Genomic DNA, 20907 nt, shown 5'->3' with positions numbered 1-20907 from the left:
GACAGGAGACAACACCCAGCTCTCCAGCCCCGCGTTACCTCCCCTCAGGGCGCCGTAGGCCCGGTAGAAAAGGAACACCGGATCGCTGCCCAGCCGCCCCAGCGCCTCATCCGCCGCAGCCCGGACGTGGTGGAAGTAGCCCTCTTGGCAGTAATAATTGAGCAGGGCCTGCGGGAGAGACGGCCTCTGGTCACTCGCGCAAACACTTCACCACGGGACGGGACGGCCCAGTCCCGCCTGGCCGCTCGCCCTCGCCTCCGGCTCCACCGCCCCCTCCAGGGGCCCCTGCGCGGCCCCAGCCCTTCGCGGCCCCACACCCGCGGAGAGGCCCGGAGCGGGAGGGCGCCGGGCGGCAGCAGTTACCTGTTGCACCTCGGCGTCCATAGTTGCTACCCAGCGCCGCTGAGGGGGGCCCGCGGAAGGGTGAGGGAGCGCGTAGCCGCACGCTGCTATTGGCTGGCTTGCAGGAGCACCCACGGCCATTGGCTCGGAGGGAAAGGAGGCGGGAGAGACACGGGAAGAAAAACTTATGGAAAACGCCGGGATGTCTCTGGCGGCTCATTGGGCTCTCGGGAGACGGGGGCGGGACCGCCCGGAGGGGAGGCCCCGTACCATTGGGGGAGAGGCGGGGTTTGAACACGCCTTGGCGGGCGGTGCTGGGGGGTGTGGCGCCCCCTGTCGGCCGAGGGGGGCTGTCTCGGGGCCCTCCCTCCGGGGACCTTGCATCAGTTAGTCCGTCACTGGCCGAATGCTGAATGGAAAGCTTTGAGAATTAGTTTATTTTCTTGCTTTTTTTTTGGCTGGACACAAGACTAGGAGGCGCACACTCCATATTTTTCATAATGTATCTCAATAGTGAGCGCTTCAAAGTATGTGAAGCTTTTCTGTAGAAATGGAATAGTAATGGGGTAAAATCAAATACAGAGTTTGGGGGGGGGTGGTGGTGTTTGGTTTTTTGTGTCTTTTTTTCTTTTTCTTTCGTCCTAGGATTACAGAGCTGCAAAGACTAGTACAATCCAGGTTTCCCCCTGGAGGTGAAAGCATCCTCAGTCGTCATTTCTAGACACCAGAAACACGCAAACGTTGGTAAATTCTAAAGGTAAGCTCCTTTAGAGCAGCTGTGCTGTCCGTCCAACATCAAAACCATCAAGAATGCCATTTAGTAGAAGGAAGTGAACCCATCTTGCACTGAATTAGTCGGTGAACCCGATTCTTCTAGCGGAGAGGGCTCAGAGCAAGCTTTCCTAACAAATTCATCACACATGGCACTATCCGTATCCCCAGGGTCAGGAAGGTGCCAAAGAAGTAGTAAGTAAGCATATTTGTTTTCCCTCGTTGGCCAAGATGGTCCTCAAAATTTCCTGTTACGTTTAAGTGATGGTCTACTTGTTCTAAAGTAACATTTCGACTTCCGCAGCATTGAGAACCTAAAATAGGTAGGAGAAACAAGTATTTTTGCATGGCCATGGCCTGTGATCTACAGCGACAGTGGCATAGTTTTCATTTATCTCAAAACTATTTCCCTGAGAAAGGCAAAGTTTAAAAAAGCTGTGTATAGAATATTAAAAAATATTATTCAATTTACTACCTTACTTTTCAAGCAGTCTATTATTCCTGTCAGTTTGTGGATAATTTACATACCTTTTAAGATAAACTTTTAAGACATTGTTTACATATTCATCTGAAAATACTCATCTTTCAATTTTGATACATACGCTTTTCTATCAAAACTTTTAGGCTTTTTTTTCATTATGCATGTCGGAACAATTTGAAGGAGAAACATTTTCCTCCCTTGACAGATATGTGATGAATTTCAGGGAAGACGCTACGAGATTTTATTTGTGCATTAGCAACCAAGCAGGCATACAGAATACAATTGCTCATAAACTTGTTCTATACTAAGTCCAGTATTCACCGCTGAGTGTTTTCAATGTAAGTTATAGAGGAGTGCAATATAAAATTATGTAAGCATATAAAATGAACATTTTCAGAAATTTACTGAAGCAATTGGTAAGGAATAACCAACAGGCCCACTTTCCAGCTGCACTTGCCTTTTTCCATACCAGTATCCACAAATGATAGCTTCTAGGAACATGGCGCTTCCAGAGAGATTCTTAAAAACTCCTGAGGAAAAGACCAATGGTTATTCACTCCAATACTGCTTCACTTTTTTCAGAAATGCCCTTGAATACAAGATGTAGCATAGCCTATTTGTGAATAGTAACGGCAAGAATGCACTGGTTATCATAATCCAAGTTGGGGAATTTCAAGCATCTAGTACTGTCTTCACTCCTCACCTTCTCTTTGTAAACTCATGAATGCTCAGTTCTCATTCCTGTAAATGCCTCCTGGGACACCCTCAGGACAGCTCTGGCATTTGACGGTTGGGTACCCCACTGCACGGAGCTGCTGCGTGAACTCGTGAAGTTACTCAGGGCAGTGCTGTTGATACATGCAGAATCACCGTGCTCAGTGTCTGACATGCATTGAACTAGAAATCCCCAGTTGGTGATTAACAAGCAAGTCCCAAAGATTTGCTTACGTGGAAGAACAGGGTAGCTGGCTGTAAAGGGTTTCAGTATCCTCCCATTCTCTGCTTTTAGAAGCACACCTTTTTAATATAAATGTAAGATAATAAAGACAAAAGGAACATACAATAAAAAAATGTAATCTTTATTATTTTGGCGTATTAATAATGTTTTTTAGCATCAGTTAGGGTAGTAGTAGCATTTTCCTGCATGCAGTTCACTAATACAGTATTAGTCAATAATTTTAATAAAAGTAATCTATATTTAATTTTCCTGCGTAAGAAACATAAAATGTCCTGATGTGTTGGATTATACAATTTTGCTACTTTCTCTTTGTGAAAAAATATTGTGGACTCAAGATAATATTTAGAACAGTTCTAATGCAGCATGAATAAAAAAAAAATCTGTGAGTAAAGATGAGAAAAGATTAAGATCTTTTTCTCTTAAGAGAAAAGATTTCTGTGAAAGAAAGGTTGTATCTGAAAACATATGATGCAGGCACTGCTTAGACATTCAATTTGAACTTTACACCATTTCCCAACTGCAAAAAAACTTAGATTTTTAGAAGCAAATTATGAACTCATTTTGCAAAAAGTATTGACATGTTTGCAAATATTGTAAAAAATAAGAACGTACAGCTATCCTTTCTCTTAGTTATATCTTGTTCTCTGGAGTTCTTCTGTGAAAAAGTGCTATGGACAGAAAGTAACAAAAATGGTGTGACATCAACCTGAAGATAAAATTCATTTCTTGTTTTATGTACATAATGCTGAAAAATAAAATAAAATGATTTTTACAGTATTTATATTTGCTTATAAAATTCTAACATTATTTTCAACAGGTTGAGTAGTTTTCAACATGTCTGTACAGTTTGGATATACACTATATGCTTTTCACTGAAAATTCAAAAATGTAAAATAAATAAGCTCCTAAATCGCTGCAAAATATTGCTTAATGGTATGGAGGAATGAGGTCTTGTTGAGTAGTTTATTTTATTTAGCTCTGATGTATGGCTTCCCATATTTAAGAATCCTGGACATTCAAAGGAACAGCAGCATAGGCAATATAAACATGCATTGATAGCATCCAAACTATCTATAATGGTAGATAATACGTAATTTTACCTGTTGAACGCTTGCACACTACACTTATTGTGGTACATATTTGATGCAATAAATGTGCTTAGGTCATTATCTGTTTGCTCAAACATGCACCACAGGTTAAAAATTACTATTTACAGAGCAGAGGGCTTTTCATTAACATGTACAACAACATCAACCTTACTGAGAGCTGAAGATGGCTAAACAATACTGCAGGATAAAGCAGAACAACTTTATAAAGGGATCTTTTTGATCAATTTGGCGGGCTGAGGCAGATTCATTTACTATTTGTATGCAGAAAGACATTCGACAAGGACAAAATCCTTTACTCCAGACCTAGAAAGAAGTTTGCACTCTCTGAAACTTAATGGTCTGTGCAAAAAATAACCCGTCTCTGCTGTTCTTGTGAGTTACAGGGGACTTTACAGGTATACCAAGACTTATTAGGACATGATACAACATGAATACATTAATTAAGCACCTCAAATTCTGTTACTCCTTTCCAGAAACACTGCGCTAAAAAAAATCTTTTGTTCTTTGTGACTTAATGTTATTTTCATGCATGATCTATAAGTGCAGCATGCCTTCATGCAGATCATTTCTGTGTGTATACTAGTTGTATAATAGAACACCTGGCCCTTGTACCTGTAAAGGTGTACTTAATCCCCTTCCCCAACAGAAGCCCCATTTACAAAAATAGTCACATATAATAAACAACATATGAATAAAAATAAGATGAATCCACCAACACAGATTTTGTAAAAATATGATGTATATGGCAGTTGAAATGCGAACAGTGGATACAGTTACTGTATTGTTTTATGCTAAACACACAAATACTTTGTTTGCACCCCTTTAACTGGTCCCTACAGTCTGAGTAGCCATTTTTTCTCTCCTCTTCAGCAGTGTCAGCTGGTAGTGAGAACAGTAACCTCCTGTCAAGGTTGTTTCCCCATATCACAGTCACAGTCACTGACAAGGGGTCACTGTCTTTTAATAGGCACTGACCTTTAATGAACAGTATATTTGTAAAAATTGTCAGTTTGGCATAGACCTCCAGCAGGAGTCCTGTTGACACAAACACACGATCCTTACAGGCTAGAACTATTTTGCACATAGATGATTTTGCTCGCTAGTTGATTTTATTTCTGACCACCTTTATCTTCCTTTTCATGTTTTTCTTTGACTGGCCTTGTTACGTGATCATAAGAAGGTGGACAAACTGCTGTTGATGCAGTTATATCGGTTTTCTCTGTAAATGAGTTTTCATTTAACTTGTCAATAAGGATTTCATCTTTCAGACCCAGACCAGCGCCTCCTTCGGTTTTATTTTTGTTATAGATGAAGGAAGCTTGTTTTACTGTTCGTTTTAAAAGGTGACGTCTGTAAGCCCGTTGAATAATGACAGCAGATACCTCCTCCTGTTTTCGTTTTAATGTGGTTGTAATTGGTTCATAGGAAGCTTTTGAAGGATTGGATGCCATAAACCGATCTTCCATCTGTATTCTGAGGGCGTCCATCTCCCCACTTTCCCCCAAAACACGCTTTGTGAAAGCAAACAAGATGTCAAGGCAGTGAATTCTGTCGCCGCTTACCATGGGCAGATCCATTGCAATAAGCTGGACTTTGTTTGGTTTGGGTAGATGAAGAGGAGGCTCAAGTGCTGCTGCAAAATCAGACAATTTCTCAAATTCCATGAATTGTGTTGCATCAGGATCAAACTTCTCCCAGACTTCGTAGAACATCTCAAAGTCATCCTCGCTCAAGGGTTCAGCGCTTTCTTCAGTGGCAACACCAAAATTCTCCAAAATCACAGCAATGTACATGTTCACCACTACCAGAAATGAGATGATGATGTAGCTGACAAAGAAGAAGATCCCAACAGAAGGGTTGCCGCAGTCGCCTTTCACGGAGCTCCCCGGATGGGCTTTGTTAGGGTCACAGTCTGGCTCCCCACTGTTCAGAATTGGGGCGAGCAAACCATCCCAGCCAGCAGATGTGGTAATTTGAAAGAGGCAGATCATGCTGTTGCCAAACGTTTCAAAGTTGAACATGTCATCAATCCCAGCTTCCCTCTTAACATAGGCAAAGTTGGACATGCCAAATATCGCATAGATAAACATGACCAGGAACAGCAGCAGACCAATGTTGAACAAAGCAGGAAGAGACATCATCAAAGCAAAAAGCAGAGTGCGGATTCCCTTAGCGCCTTTAATGAGACGCAGGATTCGACCGATTCTGGCAAGTCGGATCACTCTGAATAGTGTGGGGGACACAAAATATTTCTCAATCATCTCAGCTAAGAACATACCTAAAACAGAAAAAAATAAAACCAAGACACATTAACACTTAGTCTCCATATCATAGTAGAAATTTAGAAAAATAGTTTTAAAATTGGTGGTTCTTTGTAGCAATTAAAGATGTTCTGTAGATTCTGTTATATCAGTTATACATAATATTTGTAAGTGCAATATATATTGAATGATTAGAACAGTTTTGATGGTACATTTAGGTAAATTATTACATAAAATGAAAAGTTGCATGACTTAATTGTAAACCTTGCAATGGCAAAGGCCAACCATATAGCTCTATTTGAGTACAAGTTCACCTTATAATCATTTTACCCTCTTTTTAGTTTAAAAAACCAAGACTTACCTACTATTGAGAGAATGACAACTACAAAATCAAAAATGTTCCATCCTATAGTAAAGTAGTAATGGCGAAGTGAAATTAATTTCAGGACACATTCTCCAGTGAAAAGGACAATGAACACCAGGTTTATCCAGTATAAAATATTTTCCATTTCTTTACTCTGGTCGTCAGTTTCTACCATCATGGTAACCATGTTAAGACAAATAAGAATCATGATGCTAATGTCAAAGACTTGCTGTGTCACAAAATCAAAGACCATGCCTTGGAATTTGTTCTGAGGGGAAAAGAAAAAAAGAAACATCCAATACAAACTGTAATTGTTTTTCTCTTCCTGTTAGAAGAAAAATACATGCAGTTAGGCCTATAAGACTTCAATCAAAATGTAACTAGTGATCTTGAGTAGGCAAATTAAAGTGAATACAGCAGTTTAGTTCAGCCTCCTTTGTTTGTATAGTAACACATAAAATGGTTGCATGGGAAAAATAAATTTTTTTACTGTGCTTACATTTTTGCTGACTGACACACTAGTTAATGATAATTTTCACACGGCATATTTCTGCTGTCTCTCTATCAATAAAAATGAGCTGTTTGTAAGTAGCTATTGGTCTGATGTATATAAACAATTTTACCCCTGGTCTTGGTATAGGCTTTTGTGGCTTTTTGGATCCCAGCTTTTTCATTGCATTGTAGTATTTCTTCTGCTCTTCTGTCATAAATATGTCTTGACCTCCAAAGTAAAAACATGAAATCAGAATTGGTTATAATCACATTTATATGCAGTGTTGAAAAAAACTCTGAGAGAGAAATGTGATTCATTTGTTTATTTCACAAAAATCAAGAAGACTGAATTGGGAAAAATGTCATATCTATCAAATGCAGCTGTCTGTAATCTAAGCATTTAGTCCAGAAGTTGTCTGGACATCCAGTACTGTATCTCACAAAAAACACTAATGCAGCGTTTTTCTACAGTTATTTTCCTTGAACTCCAAGAAATCCTTTTCAGTACCTCTCTTCTTTTATAGGAAGAGGTACAGTAAACAGCATCTGAAATAAGCTCAAATAGTCTGGGCTGCTTTGTACTGTCGCTTCTGAACTGCGATTTTAGTGAAAAAAAAGAAGCAAACAAAGTCAGGTTTTCAATACATGAGTAAGTTAGTGCTTTAGGTATCTCTACTTTAACAATCACAACATTAGCATTGGGACTCAAAGTCTTCAAGGTTTTCGAGAAGATGGATTATCAGACTTTGGAGAAACTGAGCTGAAGATTGAAGCACTCCTGATACTGTTAACAGCAAAATGCTCTCTTTTAATTCTTTTATCTTTATTAGCTTCCATGTTCAATGAAGTTCTGTTTAGCAAAAACCAGAACTGGCCTTTGGAGTCCTGACAGTGAAGATAAAGAGAGAATTATGGGTCTTTCATGGCAACCTAACCAAAATGCATTGCCCATAGTAACTTTCTTGTAGAGACAGCTTAAATGAAAGCCCATCAGACTCCACATACCTCTTGAAGTAAATTTTTCCTGGATAAAAGATACTTGCAGACATCTCTAATTCCAAGAATGTCTATGAACACACAGGACTGAATGCAGTCCTTTGTGGACGAGTGTTTGGGAAGCTTGAAGACATGGGAATGCACGCACCATACACTGGACAGGCTCCCTAACCATATACCTCTTAGGCCTCTAGCATGTACGGCTTCCAAAAATCTTACTTAGCATCTCTCATTAGTAACATAAACCCAAAGAAAGTGAATGAAGTCCAGTAAGGTAAAATGAAACTAGTAATTCATAGCTGGTTTTGTCCTTTGGCTTTCATTACCTTATCTACTTACAGAAAATAATTTTAAAGATGAGCATCTGATAGTCAGACCGTCTCTACCAGTAAGATTATCTACATCTGTACTATGAAACAATAAAAAAAGGCCCTGAGGTAGTTACAAATCACTCCTGTTCTGTAGAGATTGTTCAGTGCCACAAAATAGAACTTGAATACTTGGGATCATTAAAACAGCATCTGTAGTAGTGTGATGAAATAATGCTTTATTTTTCCTAACCAGGTATTTTTTTTTCTGTCTGATAGAGTCATTACAAATCAAGCAGAAAAAAAATCAAGAAATTATGAGTGTTTTAATGTAGAGGCCTAAATCACAGGTTTGATTATGTAAGGAGATTTCATGAAGTTTAGGCATGGAAAAGCAGATGACTTGAGGAAGACTAAACTGGACTGGACATTGAAAACAGCTGGCTCTGTCCCATTCACTACAATGTGAAATCTTATGATGTTAATGCATATTACATATTTGTTGGATTTTATATCCTAATATACTTCAGCTTTTTCAATTTTGAACAAACCTTGGGTTTACATTCCATATATCATGCATGTGCAAAAATGGAATATTTCAGAATATTTTTAGAAGAGAAATGAAAAAATACTTATCTTCTTTTTTTGCTGATTGAAGTTATCAATAATGACACCAATGAACAGGTTCAGGGTGAAAAAAGACCCAAAAATTATAAAGATGACAAAATACAAATACATGTACAGGTTGTCTTCATACTTGGGTTGCTGTAATACCTAACCAAAAAAAAAAGAGGGAAATATCATTCCTAAGATTTCATGTGAAAATTTCAACGGAACAAACAGCAACCTTGGGCAAAATGTCCTTAATATTTTGTGTTTGGACAATACTCCTGTCACTTTTATCAATGCATTTGGTCCATTCCATCTATTACTGACAGCATGTGGCCACTTGCATTCAGTTTTCCACAATTTTGTACAGCAGAATCTCATATTAGTTAGTTTAACTTTATTTCATTCTATTGTATGGATATTAATTGCTTTTGGAAGATATATAAATACACACTTGTTGATAGACAGACCTCAAGAAAAAAAGATAATTTAAAATATTGGCAGTACTTACATCTCTTGAGTCAATTGCTGCATACATAATATCCATCCAGCCTTTAAATGTAGCCTGTAAACAGTACACACCTGTTTAAGCATAGAGCTTGAAGACCATTCATATAATTATTTCCAGCAACTGAGTTCAGCACCAGGAATAATTAGCATAACATAAGATTTCTAGATAATTTTGTCTCTTGGCTTTCTTCATAGCTGCTCATCAAATACACTGCTGTGTATCTGCCTATTTCGTCTCTATATGAACATTTTAAGCAGTAAGCATAATTAACTTATTTCTAATTATCACAAATGATAGAATGCAGTGTCATTTCAGTGGACTAAATTTGCATCAAATCACGTCAGCTGCAAAGGCTATGTACAGCTGAGAAGTAGCCTTGTGTAATGGAGATGCCACCAATGAAGACTGACGTGTAGTCACTCCCTCTCATATCAGTCAGAAAGGTGGCAACCAAAGGGAACCAAAAATTTGATCAGCTCAGAAACAGTATTTTCCTATCAATCAGAATTTGGAATTGTCTATACTTTGAACGTCTTTACCCGATTTAGTAATTCTATTTTCACGTTAAATATATTTTATTGTGTTTTACATAGGCTAGATCCCTCAGATATGTTCTGAGATAAACTGGTAAGAAGAGGATGTGTTTTATGTGCATCAAAGATTTAATATGCCTCATAGATGACAGCATGTAGTGAACTTTTATAGCTATTTCCTCTGTCCAAAATCTGTAAGTTTTTATATTTGACAGTGAGGTATAGATTGCTTCATCTGAGTGTTTCAAACCGAAAGTAATTTTCTCTGTTGTAGCAATTAGTTCTCTTTTGACTAGGCAACATCTCCAAGCAGAAATCACTCAGGTTTTAATCCAGTTGTGCCCAGAATGAAACAAAGAAGTGAGAAAGTTATCTGTCATTTGATCCCTGTTATAATCTTGCTAAAAAAGTCTGCAGATCATTGGTTCTTTCATATTCCTTGCCATAGAGACCAGTTGCAGAAACAAGTTGGGGATTGAACACTCTTCATCCACGGTTATTGCTGCATCTCCATCATCTTGAGGTTTCATTTCTAGTGGAGGTTTCAAAAAGGCTTTGCTTATGCAGCACATAAAGCTGTTGGCACCATCCTGAAGTGAACTTAAAATGAGAAGGAATTATTTTCTTAAAGGAAAAGAGGTCCTTTACGCTTTTGAAACAGTGGAATACTAAAAAGAGCATGATTATCCTGAGATGCAAATCCAGTATGCAACAACTTTCACATCTTGGGACCAACACAGAAAATATGAAATTCAGGCAACTTACAGTACAATGGTGAAATCAAAGTGTAGAATTAGAGGACCAATAAATCAACAATAAATCTGAAGCAAGTAGAGGTCTCAGCTGAAGAATTTAAAGTCCTTGTGGAATATTCGGACTGCACGGGATTAGGAGAGGTAGGATCAGCTTTATTTATGCAGTTCCTGATACATGTTTAACCTGTTCTCAAAGACCTTTAATGATAGATATTCCACAACCTCATAAAAATATTTATTCCGGCACCTGTCTTTAGTGTTTCCTAATATCTAAATCCTTCTGTCACCGTTTAAGACTGTCACTTGTCATAATCATTACATATCTGGAGAACGGAGTACTAATCATCCTTTGTGCAGCACCTTTTACTTGTTTTCAAACTGATTGTTTCTGCCTTTCTTCTTTAGGCTGGGATCACTGTTCCTTCAGTTTTTCCATGTAGATCTTGCTTTCCAGAACTCCGATTATTCTCATTTGTTTCCTCTGAGCTCTCTTCCACTAGTTCATCTCTTGAAATGGTAACCAAAACTGGACTCAGTATTTCAGCTGAGGTCTTACAAGGTCTAAATACAGCAGGATGATTGCTTCACGTCTTACAGATGCTACTTTTGTTTCTGTCTTGGTACATTATTTGCATTTTTTTGGAATGTCATAACTTAGGTTGAAATCAGCACTTCAACCTGAAACACTAAATGCAAATAATGGGCATACTTTTACTTCAAAAAGATGATGCAAATGATGGAGTGGCTCTTCTGCAAAGTGTGTGCTGTTGCCTCAGATTCAGACACATGATGATCTTGTACATCATCCTCCAGGCAAAGTGGAATTATTTGGTTTTGTGAATTTATTGGTGTAGGCTAGACTAACTAGAGTGAGTGGAAAAAAACAGACTAATTTTAAAATATTAAGCGTCACCATCATCAGTAAAGTACTCCATTAGAAACAGACACTACATTTCAGCTAGCACTAGGAAAAAGATCTGAAGAACTGAGCTGTTGTATGCTTATCATTTTATTAAAATTATCATATTATTAAAAAGGCAACTTGAAAAGAGTATGGGGGTGGAAAAATAAAACATACTACTATCTTGCAGTTCAAAACACCTAAAGTAATATGAGTATTTTCCACAATGAGTTTCACAAAACTGAAGATAGTACTGTTATTGAAGAAATGAAGAAAAAAACAATCCCAAAACCTAATTAAAATTAAGTCATTTTAATAATAAAATATACTCCCTCATCGTATTATTTGTTTTGTTCTAAATCCCTCCTGAAAATCAGTAAGAATCAGGGAATATAATCATCATTATGCAAAACCATTTACACTAGTTGAGAACTTAGCTGTGAGAAAATGGATTCTTAATTCCCAAAGCAGAAGCATCAGTTCAGCAGGAGAACTTGAAATTTTTAAATAAATTGCTCGAACAATATCAAATAATGGAACTGGAGGTTCAGTGTCAAGGCATCACATTTAGTGAAAGAGTGTTATTTCTACTGCATTCAGTAGGAGGTTGGGCCTAAATTTATCTGCAACACTTTTTCTTTAACAGAAATAAGGTATTATTTGGGCATTTGTGCATACCGAATACAAAATATCACAGAAATATGACTAAGAGATTAAATTCTTAGTCTCCTTTTTGTATATTCAAATATAAAAATATATTGTATATTCTCAGTGACACTAAATCAGGAGTAATTCATTGATTTCAAAGATTACAGCAGTGTAACTGAAATCAGCATCTGTTCCAAAAGTTTTTTTCCCCGAGGCAATTTGAAAGACATACATTCAAAGGCAGATTGAAATGTAGTTCAAAAAAGCAACAAAACAAAAATTCCCCAATCTACTTTACTATTGTTAAAAGTACATGGACTTTCTTCCCTGAGGAATAATTTCTAATAAAGTTATAAATAATGCTGGAGTTTTATGACTCCATATCTTTACCGGAATAACCACCAGGAATATTCACATTCCCTTTTGGACATAAAATAGCATCTTGCTTTTAAAATGATAACCTGATGGAACTTTGAAGCCGCCCTAATCTTATAGCCCTAGAATTCAGCTTCTGATTTTTTTACCCTACAATTCACAAGATATGTTTTCTTGTTTATATTAGCAACAGCAGAATAAAATAACATTGTGCTTTGAGACCCACTGGTTTGCCACATTTTTATCCTGGTAGGCAAGATATATGCTCACCAGCAAGGATAAAAGCAGGCCACCATGAGATTTACTTACCAAAGAATCCAAACACTACGTTCAAGTTAAAAAGGCATAAGGCCATAAAATTATCAGGGCAGATGCCACATCTCTTTGTGTACACCAACCTCTTCCTCTTCACTCATTGATGCATGAAAATTGTGAAAGGAATTTCTCCAGCAGATCTGTCTCTGCTTTCATGCTTTTCTTTAGGGACAGAGAAATACTCAAACAAGTTCAGACCAAGAAATGAAAAAAGAAGTTTGCAGATCCACATAGACGAACATTAGCTACGCTGGATCATAAAAGAAAAAAATTCTTAGAGAGAATGTGTACTTATATGACCAATGGCATGAATGTTTACACTCCAAATTATGTAAGAATTTTGGAAAATAGTCTTTGAGCAACAAATTCTATAAAACTTGGTTATGTAAATGGCACATATTGTTAGCCTGTATTTTGGGGCAGAAAGAATTATAACATTGGTAACAATACTAAAGATTTTCCACACACACCCATCCCCCAAAGAAAAAAAAATACAATATGCAAACCAAGAAATTAATTTATGTTCTTTTCTTAGGTCCCTCTTTCCAGAAATTCATTCCCCATCATCTCCAAGGAAACTCAGGAAAGAACTTCTCAGAGAGTTCTTTTTGCTTAAAAAGCCACAGCCACACATTTCTTGTATATTTTTTAAGGATAGAATATTTCTTTCTGAAATTACCCCACTTCTTTTGAGTATTTCTGTGTGAAATATCTATGTTTCTTTTCTATATTACTCTTAAAAAAGAGGGTTTTTTTTTCTGCGATGAGCAGACCCATATACTACCAGAAAAGGCTTTTCATGATTCAAACCAAAAATTGTTCATGGGACTCGTTTACATCTTTCCCAGTGCCAGGGTTTGGAATTCTTTTGGCTTGTTTTCATTTGGATTTTTTCTTGGCAGGAAAATGGTACTAGTTCCAGTAGTATTCACTCCGGACAGAAAACCTCAGTGATGCAGAAAATAAAGATTAATGCTGTATTACCTATAACCCAGAAAAGCTGAAGGGATTTACAATATTCCTCTGACTGGCTCAAAGGACATGAGTCAGAGGGTAGAATGGGGAATGGAAATAATAGCAGATTGTAAGAGGCAGCTTTCTGTAGTTAGTTTCTAGCTTCCTGAAAAAAGGACCTTGTATCTGTAATTCATGCATTGATACTTATCACTGATTTTGTCATTAGAAAAACCCCATTGACCTCTGTGGGGTTGTTTTCTAACATCCATCACAACCTGTCTGTGCCTGAGGTTGTTAAGGTGGAGAAACAAATGACTTCAGTAGACATTCCAACTTAGCATTACGGTGTTAAAAAAGGGCCATTAATGTTCACATTGGGTGCACAGAAAACATACCCACTTGCAACCATGATTTTTGATTCTGATTTTTCAGGCTTAATACCTTATACCAAATACTCAGTTTCAATAGCTTTATTTTTGTTTCTGACATAGTAATACATACCTCTAATTTCTGTATTTATTTATCCTTAGTGTTACTACAACCTGATTAGGAAAGGGAGGGAAATCTGGGGTTGTGACATACCTATTCATTTCTCATATTTCTTCTGAACACAATGGCTTTAGAATCCTGTTCTAGATTGTCATCAAAAACATTTTATATATCAAATAGAAAATCACCTTATAAATACCTTCTTTGATTGAGAAAGTGATGTAAGAATCTGAAACATTTATGAATTCTGGCCTTTCTTGTGTTCTTCAAGGTGAAAAAAACATAGCTTCTGCATATTTTAAAGCATTAACAGAAAAACAAGCTGATATTTTGCTTTCTCTGCCCTAGGGCTTTTATCATCCCATAACTGCAAAATCACTACCAGCAGCTTACTTACCAAACCCTAAAAGATGCAGGGCCAAGTGTCTGTTTTGTGGAATGACAGAAGTGCCCCATTTTTTTCTGGTATGTCAAACTTTTACAAGCATTTCAGTAATACAGAAAAGATGAGTGGGGTTGTCACTGGCATTCTACTCGCACAGAAAAACCCCATCCATTAGGCAAGCCTTTGATATTGATGCAAAATCTCATATTGTAGATACTGCAAAAACAACTGGCTTGTCCTCCCATGAGAACTAGGTCCCTCCGTGGTAGCTCTAGATTTGTTTTTCCTTTGGAAGCGTGGAAACAATTGGCAAATTTCTCCCAATTTGCTTCCCAGAACAATCCAATAATTTAAGAATCTAAGTCTTCATGTAAGAAATATTTGTTGCTTTTCAATGAAGAGAAGACGGAATAAGCTATGCATAGCCGGGACACCGAAATATGCATGGCTGCAAATAGCTGAGGGGTGATGTTTGTGGGCAGAAAGCCAGAAACAAAGGTACCTGGCGTTATCCCTGTCCCACAAGGGACTAGGTTACTACTGGAAGAAGAGTTGCAAACCACTTGGAAAGAGTTTTGTTGATGTCTGTTTTCTCCTGAACATGTTAAATAAAGCATTCTGCCCCCTACCCCAACCCCCAGGGGATTCTACGCCAGTGGATTTCAAAAATAAGACAGAGAAAAGAAAGATTTAAAGTTGTTCCATAAAATCCAATTTTCTTATCCAAATCAATTTGTATTCAGTAGTTAATTTCTTTAATACTGCCGGTCCCTCTCTGCTCTTTCCTGATGTGACAGTAAAGTAAATTAAATAATTAATCATAGTGAAATTTAAATTGTTAGAGTTATCAGTCACACAGGTGAGATGCTGTATTAGCTGGGAGAGGCGGTTCGCAATGCTCAGAACTATTGTTTTAGACCCTGTGCAGGACCTCGTCAGTACCACTGCATCACGTTAAGGATTTGCATTATTGAGATTTCTTATGCCAACATAAAAGCTATAAATTTATTTAAAAACTATAAAAATGAGAACTAAGATTCTGCAGAATTAGACAGTAACCTCAAAAAAACAGAGAGGTTGCTGAATGCACACAACATAGTTTAGAGTCCAGCATTTTTTTGATTAAAGCTGTGTCAGATTGTTAGCTACTCCAAAATACAAAGATAGTGTTCTGAGGACACAATTTTGGCTAGTGAAAACATAACCTTATACTATCTTTCTGCATATATTTTCTTCCTTCTTTTCTTCAGGTTTTGCTACATAGACTCCACAAGATGGTTATGCACAGAAATAGCAGGGAAAATATTTCATCAGTTATAGTATCTAATGATATTTTTCTTTTGTTATTTCTCTTCCGAATGAGAAATTGCTTCTTAGATCACCTAAGTCTGCACTGGTGGCAGTCACATCACCGAGATGGGATTTCCTACCTGGAATTCTTCTCTGCGACTTAATCACACCAATGCAGACTTCTGATTTTCAGCAACAGTAAAACTTGAAGTATTCAGATAGCTGAATACCACCATTCCTAGGTACTTCTAGAAACTTTTAAAGTTAGAAGGGGCTGGAGGACTAAGGGAGCATAAATAGAAAGAATAGCACTTGTTCTGTCAGATGTCCTAAAAATTCTTTATTCATCCTAGTAGGCTCTACTTGCTGCTTACTATGAAAAGAGCAGTCAGTTAGCAATGCAGCGGTATTACTAAGACACAGATAAAAATCATCAGGTAACTAAGTTCTCTGTCTTTTTGGCTAGAAATGCTTTTCACTATTACATATAAACAGTAAGAGGTATATAAAGAGTGATCACTTACTACTTGAAGTAAAGATAGATACCCAAATCCTACATTATCAAAGTTTACTTTCACGTTTTTCCATCGGGCACTTTGATTGTTTTTTATGAGTTCCTCGCACTGACTAAAATTGTTGATTTGGTCGACTTCAAACCTTTCATCAGTTGTGGTGTTAACACAGTAGTAGAACTTCCCAGCAAACAGATTTACTCCCATGATGCTGAAAATTAGCCAGAATATAAGACAAACGAGAAGCACGTTCATGATGGATGGAATTGCTCCTAAAAGGGCATTCACAACCACCTAGTACACAAATACAGGGGGAAAAAGAAGAGAGTGTAAGAATATTTACAGCAATAAAAGTTTGTATACTGTTTTACCAATGCTTAATAAATGCTTGTTCAGAAACTAATACTATAAATGTTAAAGCAGTACATTAATAACTGTAGCATTGCATTGTTCTTTTAAATGCTTAACATCAGAACATGTAATGAAAGGAAAAGTGAGAAAATTAAAATAATTGAAGAAAAACAAAAGAGAAGACCTGGTGGTAGTAAGATGAAGCCTGACACTGATGTGTTCTATATAAAAAAGACAAATGTGTTAAGTATAAATACAGACATAATAAAATTCTAAAAATGCATCAAATCATAGCTTTAAAATCATTAAAGAAAAATGGCAACCTGTAGATCAACATAGCTTTGAAATTTAAGCTGAAAACACAAATGCCATGAATCTAGAAACTAAGCTCTACATTAAAAGGATTATGCAGGAATTAAATACATATCTTTATTGCCTTATTGTTCCATGCAAGATTATAACAAAGATTTATTTCTTTGTATAGAAAAGCAAGACAGTTTTGCAATATGTGTCTACTTGAATCAACATAATTTATTTCAAGCTCCAGTCTTATTGTTTCATGTATTGAGTTTAAGTCAGTCATACCCTTCGTTTCGCTAAAGAAGGTCATATATCAAAGACACATTTAGGGGTTTTGATTTTGCATTTGAATTACTTTTGGCCAGTTGCCTTCTCAGTCCCTTGCAGGCAAGATGTCAATAATTACTTATGTGGACAAAAAGAGTCTTTTTCTGATATATACAGTAATTAATCACATGTGTCTGTCAGAGCTATGAAAACTTTTGTGGTATTTGTTTGGCTAATAGCTGAGCAATCGTTTCTCCTTAAGTCTCCAATACCAGATCTCATTTACAAGTTATATTTTATTTTGATTTTTTTTTCCTCTGTAAAACTTTTAGGACCTTGTAGGAAGTTAAAATGAAATATATGGTAGGGCTCTGTTTCTCAGTCATCCAATTCCTGCAGTAAGAGAGGAAAGGATTGTCGTGGATATTTGGGGTGTATTAAGGTGTCTTAGTCTGTCTTTGGTCCCTGCTTTCTGCAACACAGAGGGATCTTCTGCACTACCAACATAATTCTGAGCAAGATCAGAGCTGCTCAATCTTACTACCTGTATTTCACAACCTCTTGAAGGCCTTTGGAAGCGGAGTATTGTAGCTGTGTTACTTGTCACTCAGCACCCTCCTCCTCCCAAATGTTATGGCCAGGAATTAGGACCTGTTTACAGATCTTAGGCAGAAATGTTATTTCAGGGCATATTTTCTTCTCATTTTAAGGGCCTCCTCCATCACCAGATAGTAGAAATGGGACCTTCCTGTAACTGAGAATTATCCCTATCTTCTATAAAATCATGAATTTTTTAAAATTTAGCTTTTCTTGGCAGCATCTATTTTTGGTGATAACTTTAAAGGAAGCATGCTTGCTTCTTGAGATTTTTATTACAGAAAATGTGAAGTATCTAGGTGATGTATGCATAAACTAGCCATTTTAAAAAATGTTTAAAAAAGCTAACAAGGTCCCAGTAATATTCTGAACATAAGAAACCATTTTCAAAGGAGTGAGGGAAATGGTTTTTTACTATCCTGTGGGGAGAAGAAATCTGTTGCTACTTAGCTTGATGGAACTGAGAAAAACATAAAAATTATGAATGCAGTTTTTCTGGATTTTATTCCAAGTCTGACCTGACACTGTATTATGTTATTGCTGCTTTGAAATTCTAGGCCAGCTAGTACTTGTCTTATCTTTTTCTTTTTTTTTTCTTCACCCATAAAAATGTTCTGCATTTGTTATACTGATTGAATTCCTCTGTTTAGTCTTGGTGAAAAACCTGAAAATAAAGATGTCAAGAAAGAAAGATGCGGATTTAGTTCTGCAACTTAAATAAATTAAGGTTACTTGTGCTCACATGAAGAATGTTTTTGTGTGAATGGAGTGCCTGTAGCAATTACCTTTTTAACACCCTGAGATCCATTGGACCACAGCACAGATCCAGAACAGGCAGCAGAATACTAACAGCTACAGCAATTATGAATTGATAATAGTTGTAGAAAGAAAGATTTCTACAAAATGCCATCTGTGTGTCTTGCATCTTTAGATGAACAGGTAATGCAGTCTTGCTACTGAGACTGCCAAAAGATCTGCCACATCTTCTTGAATAAGAAGTGAACAGCTTCCAGTAACTGTTCCAACAACGGTTCCAACAACTTATTTCATATAGGTCACTGAAAACCCATCAAATGGTAACAATTTTTGGTCACTACTGACCTGGCCTGGGTGCGAACTGGTGACCTAGAGATGAAAGGCTCTGTATCCTATTACCAACCCCTTGAGCTATCCAGTCCCCCTGGAAGGTTTTTTAAGAAAAGAAGAAAAGAAAATTAAAACTTTTAGAAGCTGTTTGCTGTTTGCGTTTTGTTTTTTGATTTTTTTCCCCCACAACTGTTGAGCCTTTGCCCTATCATATTTATAATCTAAAACTGCATTTTTGCATGCTGGTCAGATGCTTGTCTGACTGTAAAGTCCACCTTAGGAAGAAGTCTTTAATTTCTTCAACACATACAGTTAGAGACAATTGATTTATCAGTGTTTTTTCTGTTTACTTTTTCAGTATTTGCTTTACGAATAGCTGAGGTATATCGGGATAGCCAGGACATTAGCTTACATAATATGTATCCAAGACAGCACCCATACATACACACGTGACACCTACGCACATCAATTACAGCAAATGGAGAGAAAAAAGTGAGAACAATTGAAAAGTGAACTGAATGCAGAAAAGAGATCAATTAGCATTTCTTAATGAGTTAAAAATTTATCAAATAAAAATTGTCAATCTCTTCTTGTTGAAAAAAGTCTGTAGTGGGTTAAAAGAATGTTGGCAACTACAGCTCTTATTTTTGTTTGTTCTTCAAATCTAGATCAGATGTATGTGATTCTAAATATATTGTTTCTTTTAAAAGGGGCTGCTCTTATGGGCCTATTTTCTGTTATTCCTTGTTACAGAATAAAATGTCAATAAATCGGAAAAAGATGTTTGCAGAGTAGTTTTTTTGGTTTTTAAAATTACCTCTGCATTTCCTCAAGGCTGGGATGTTGTTGGTCAGGCTGACTCCGGTGAGCAAGCTGCAAAAGCCCAAGCTGATTCTGCTCGTTCACCTTCCTGTAGTTTCAGGTAGGTGGAATACCAGTAAGAGTAAGTGAGAAGCAACACCTGACACCTACAGAGACAAATGGGCTATAGACTATTTTACATCTTAGTTGATATTCATCCAGGAAAAAAAGAAAAAAGGTTGTGGAAAACCATGTCTTTAGAAGAAAGCAGTATTTCATATATATACACATTTTTTTCATGTTTACATTTTCATAACATTTATCTTGCAACATCAGATATATATGTAAGATAAAAGAATTACTGCAATGCTAATTGTTTGTGTTATCATCTGGCTATGACATTCCGTCAATACAAATTAGTAGTCCAGTAGCTTTTTGTTGCTGCTGTTTCCATCTTTTTTTGGACAACTGTCCAAAGAAGACAGCAAAATGGAACTGAAAAAAACCCCACCAGTTTTTCTACCAGAGCTGTGCATACGTTTAGAATGAGGATTATGCAAAATACCATCTTATCCCTGCTGTATGAGTAGAATATAAGGAAGCTTCACTAGAGTCAGCCTTGCTGTGGGACACATACCTGAAACACATAGCGAGATATAAATGTATTGTAGTTCCCTCAGCAAAATAGCTTCAATAGATCCTGGCATCTCAGCAGCCACAGGCTTTCCAGGAATTCCTACATTGGACCTGACTAATGGATATACTGGGGCCTCCTGAAATCTGTAAACAAACGAGGAACAATCTTCAGTAGTACTTATCCATTTTTTCTGTAACTTTTGCAGCTTCTGTGAAGAAATTCCAAACTGTCCCTGGTGCAAATGAGGAGGAGTTACCATCTTTGGGACGGAAAGGAAGATTACAGGATTATGTTGGGAACATTCTTCCTACTTAAAATGACAAAATACTTTATTTGCCTCCACATTGGAAGTTGTCAACTTGATAATTTTAGGCTTAAACAGGAAAAGTTTCCCAAAGATTTGATGTGCCAGATCTCATATCAGAGTCCTTCCAAGGAGTCCATCAAAGAGTAGAGAGGTTATTTAACTGTTACCTCATATTTTCTTCTGCGTGTACATTGTCACA

The 20907-nt window shown here is 37.1% G+C and overlaps 2 protein-coding genes across 4 annotated transcripts in view; both read right to left on the bottom strand.

Moving 5' to 3' along the window:
* The window catches only part of TTC21B (tetratricopeptide repeat domain 21B), a 42322-nt gene extending 41846 nt beyond the window's left edge, over positions 1 to 476 (bottom strand). For all 3 annotated transcript variants that reach the window (XM_074593589.1, XM_074593591.1, XM_074593590.1), the window contains exons 1-2: positions 364 to 476; positions 39 to 168 (exon numbers count right to left, since the gene is read on the bottom strand). In XM_074593589.1, the coding sequence (XP_074449690.1) occupies positions 39 to 168; positions 364 to 384 (151 nt within the window). In that variant the 5' untranslated portion in view covers positions 385 to 476. The remainder of the gene's footprint in view (positions 1 to 38; positions 169 to 363) is intronic.
* A 2176-nt stretch (positions 477 to 2652) lies between these two features.
* Positions 2653 to 20907, bottom strand: part of LOC141745991 (sodium channel protein type 1 subunit alpha) — a 102803-nt gene continuing 84548 nt past the window's right edge. The window contains exons 23-28 of the mRNA XM_074593586.1: positions 16375 to 16656; positions 9203 to 9256; positions 8719 to 8856; positions 6910 to 7014; positions 6284 to 6554; positions 2653 to 5939 (exon numbers count right to left, since the gene is read on the bottom strand). Of these exons, the coding sequence (XP_074449687.1) occupies positions 4771 to 5939; positions 6284 to 6554; positions 6910 to 7014; positions 8719 to 8856; positions 9203 to 9256; positions 16375 to 16656 (2019 nt within the window). The 3' untranslated portion in view covers positions 2653 to 4770. The remainder of the gene's footprint in view (positions 5940 to 6283; positions 6555 to 6909; positions 7015 to 8718; positions 8857 to 9202; positions 9257 to 16374; positions 16657 to 20907) is intronic.

The sequence above is a fragment of the Larus michahellis genome, chromosome 7 (genome assembly GCF_964199755.1).
Source record: "Larus michahellis chromosome 7, bLarMic1.1, whole genome shotgun sequence".
NCBI lineage: Eukaryota > Metazoa > Chordata > Aves > Charadriiformes > Laridae > Larus > Larus michahellis.
The sequence above is the reverse complement of the archived record's forward strand: the minus strand, read 5'-3'. Positions and strand labels throughout refer to the sequence as shown.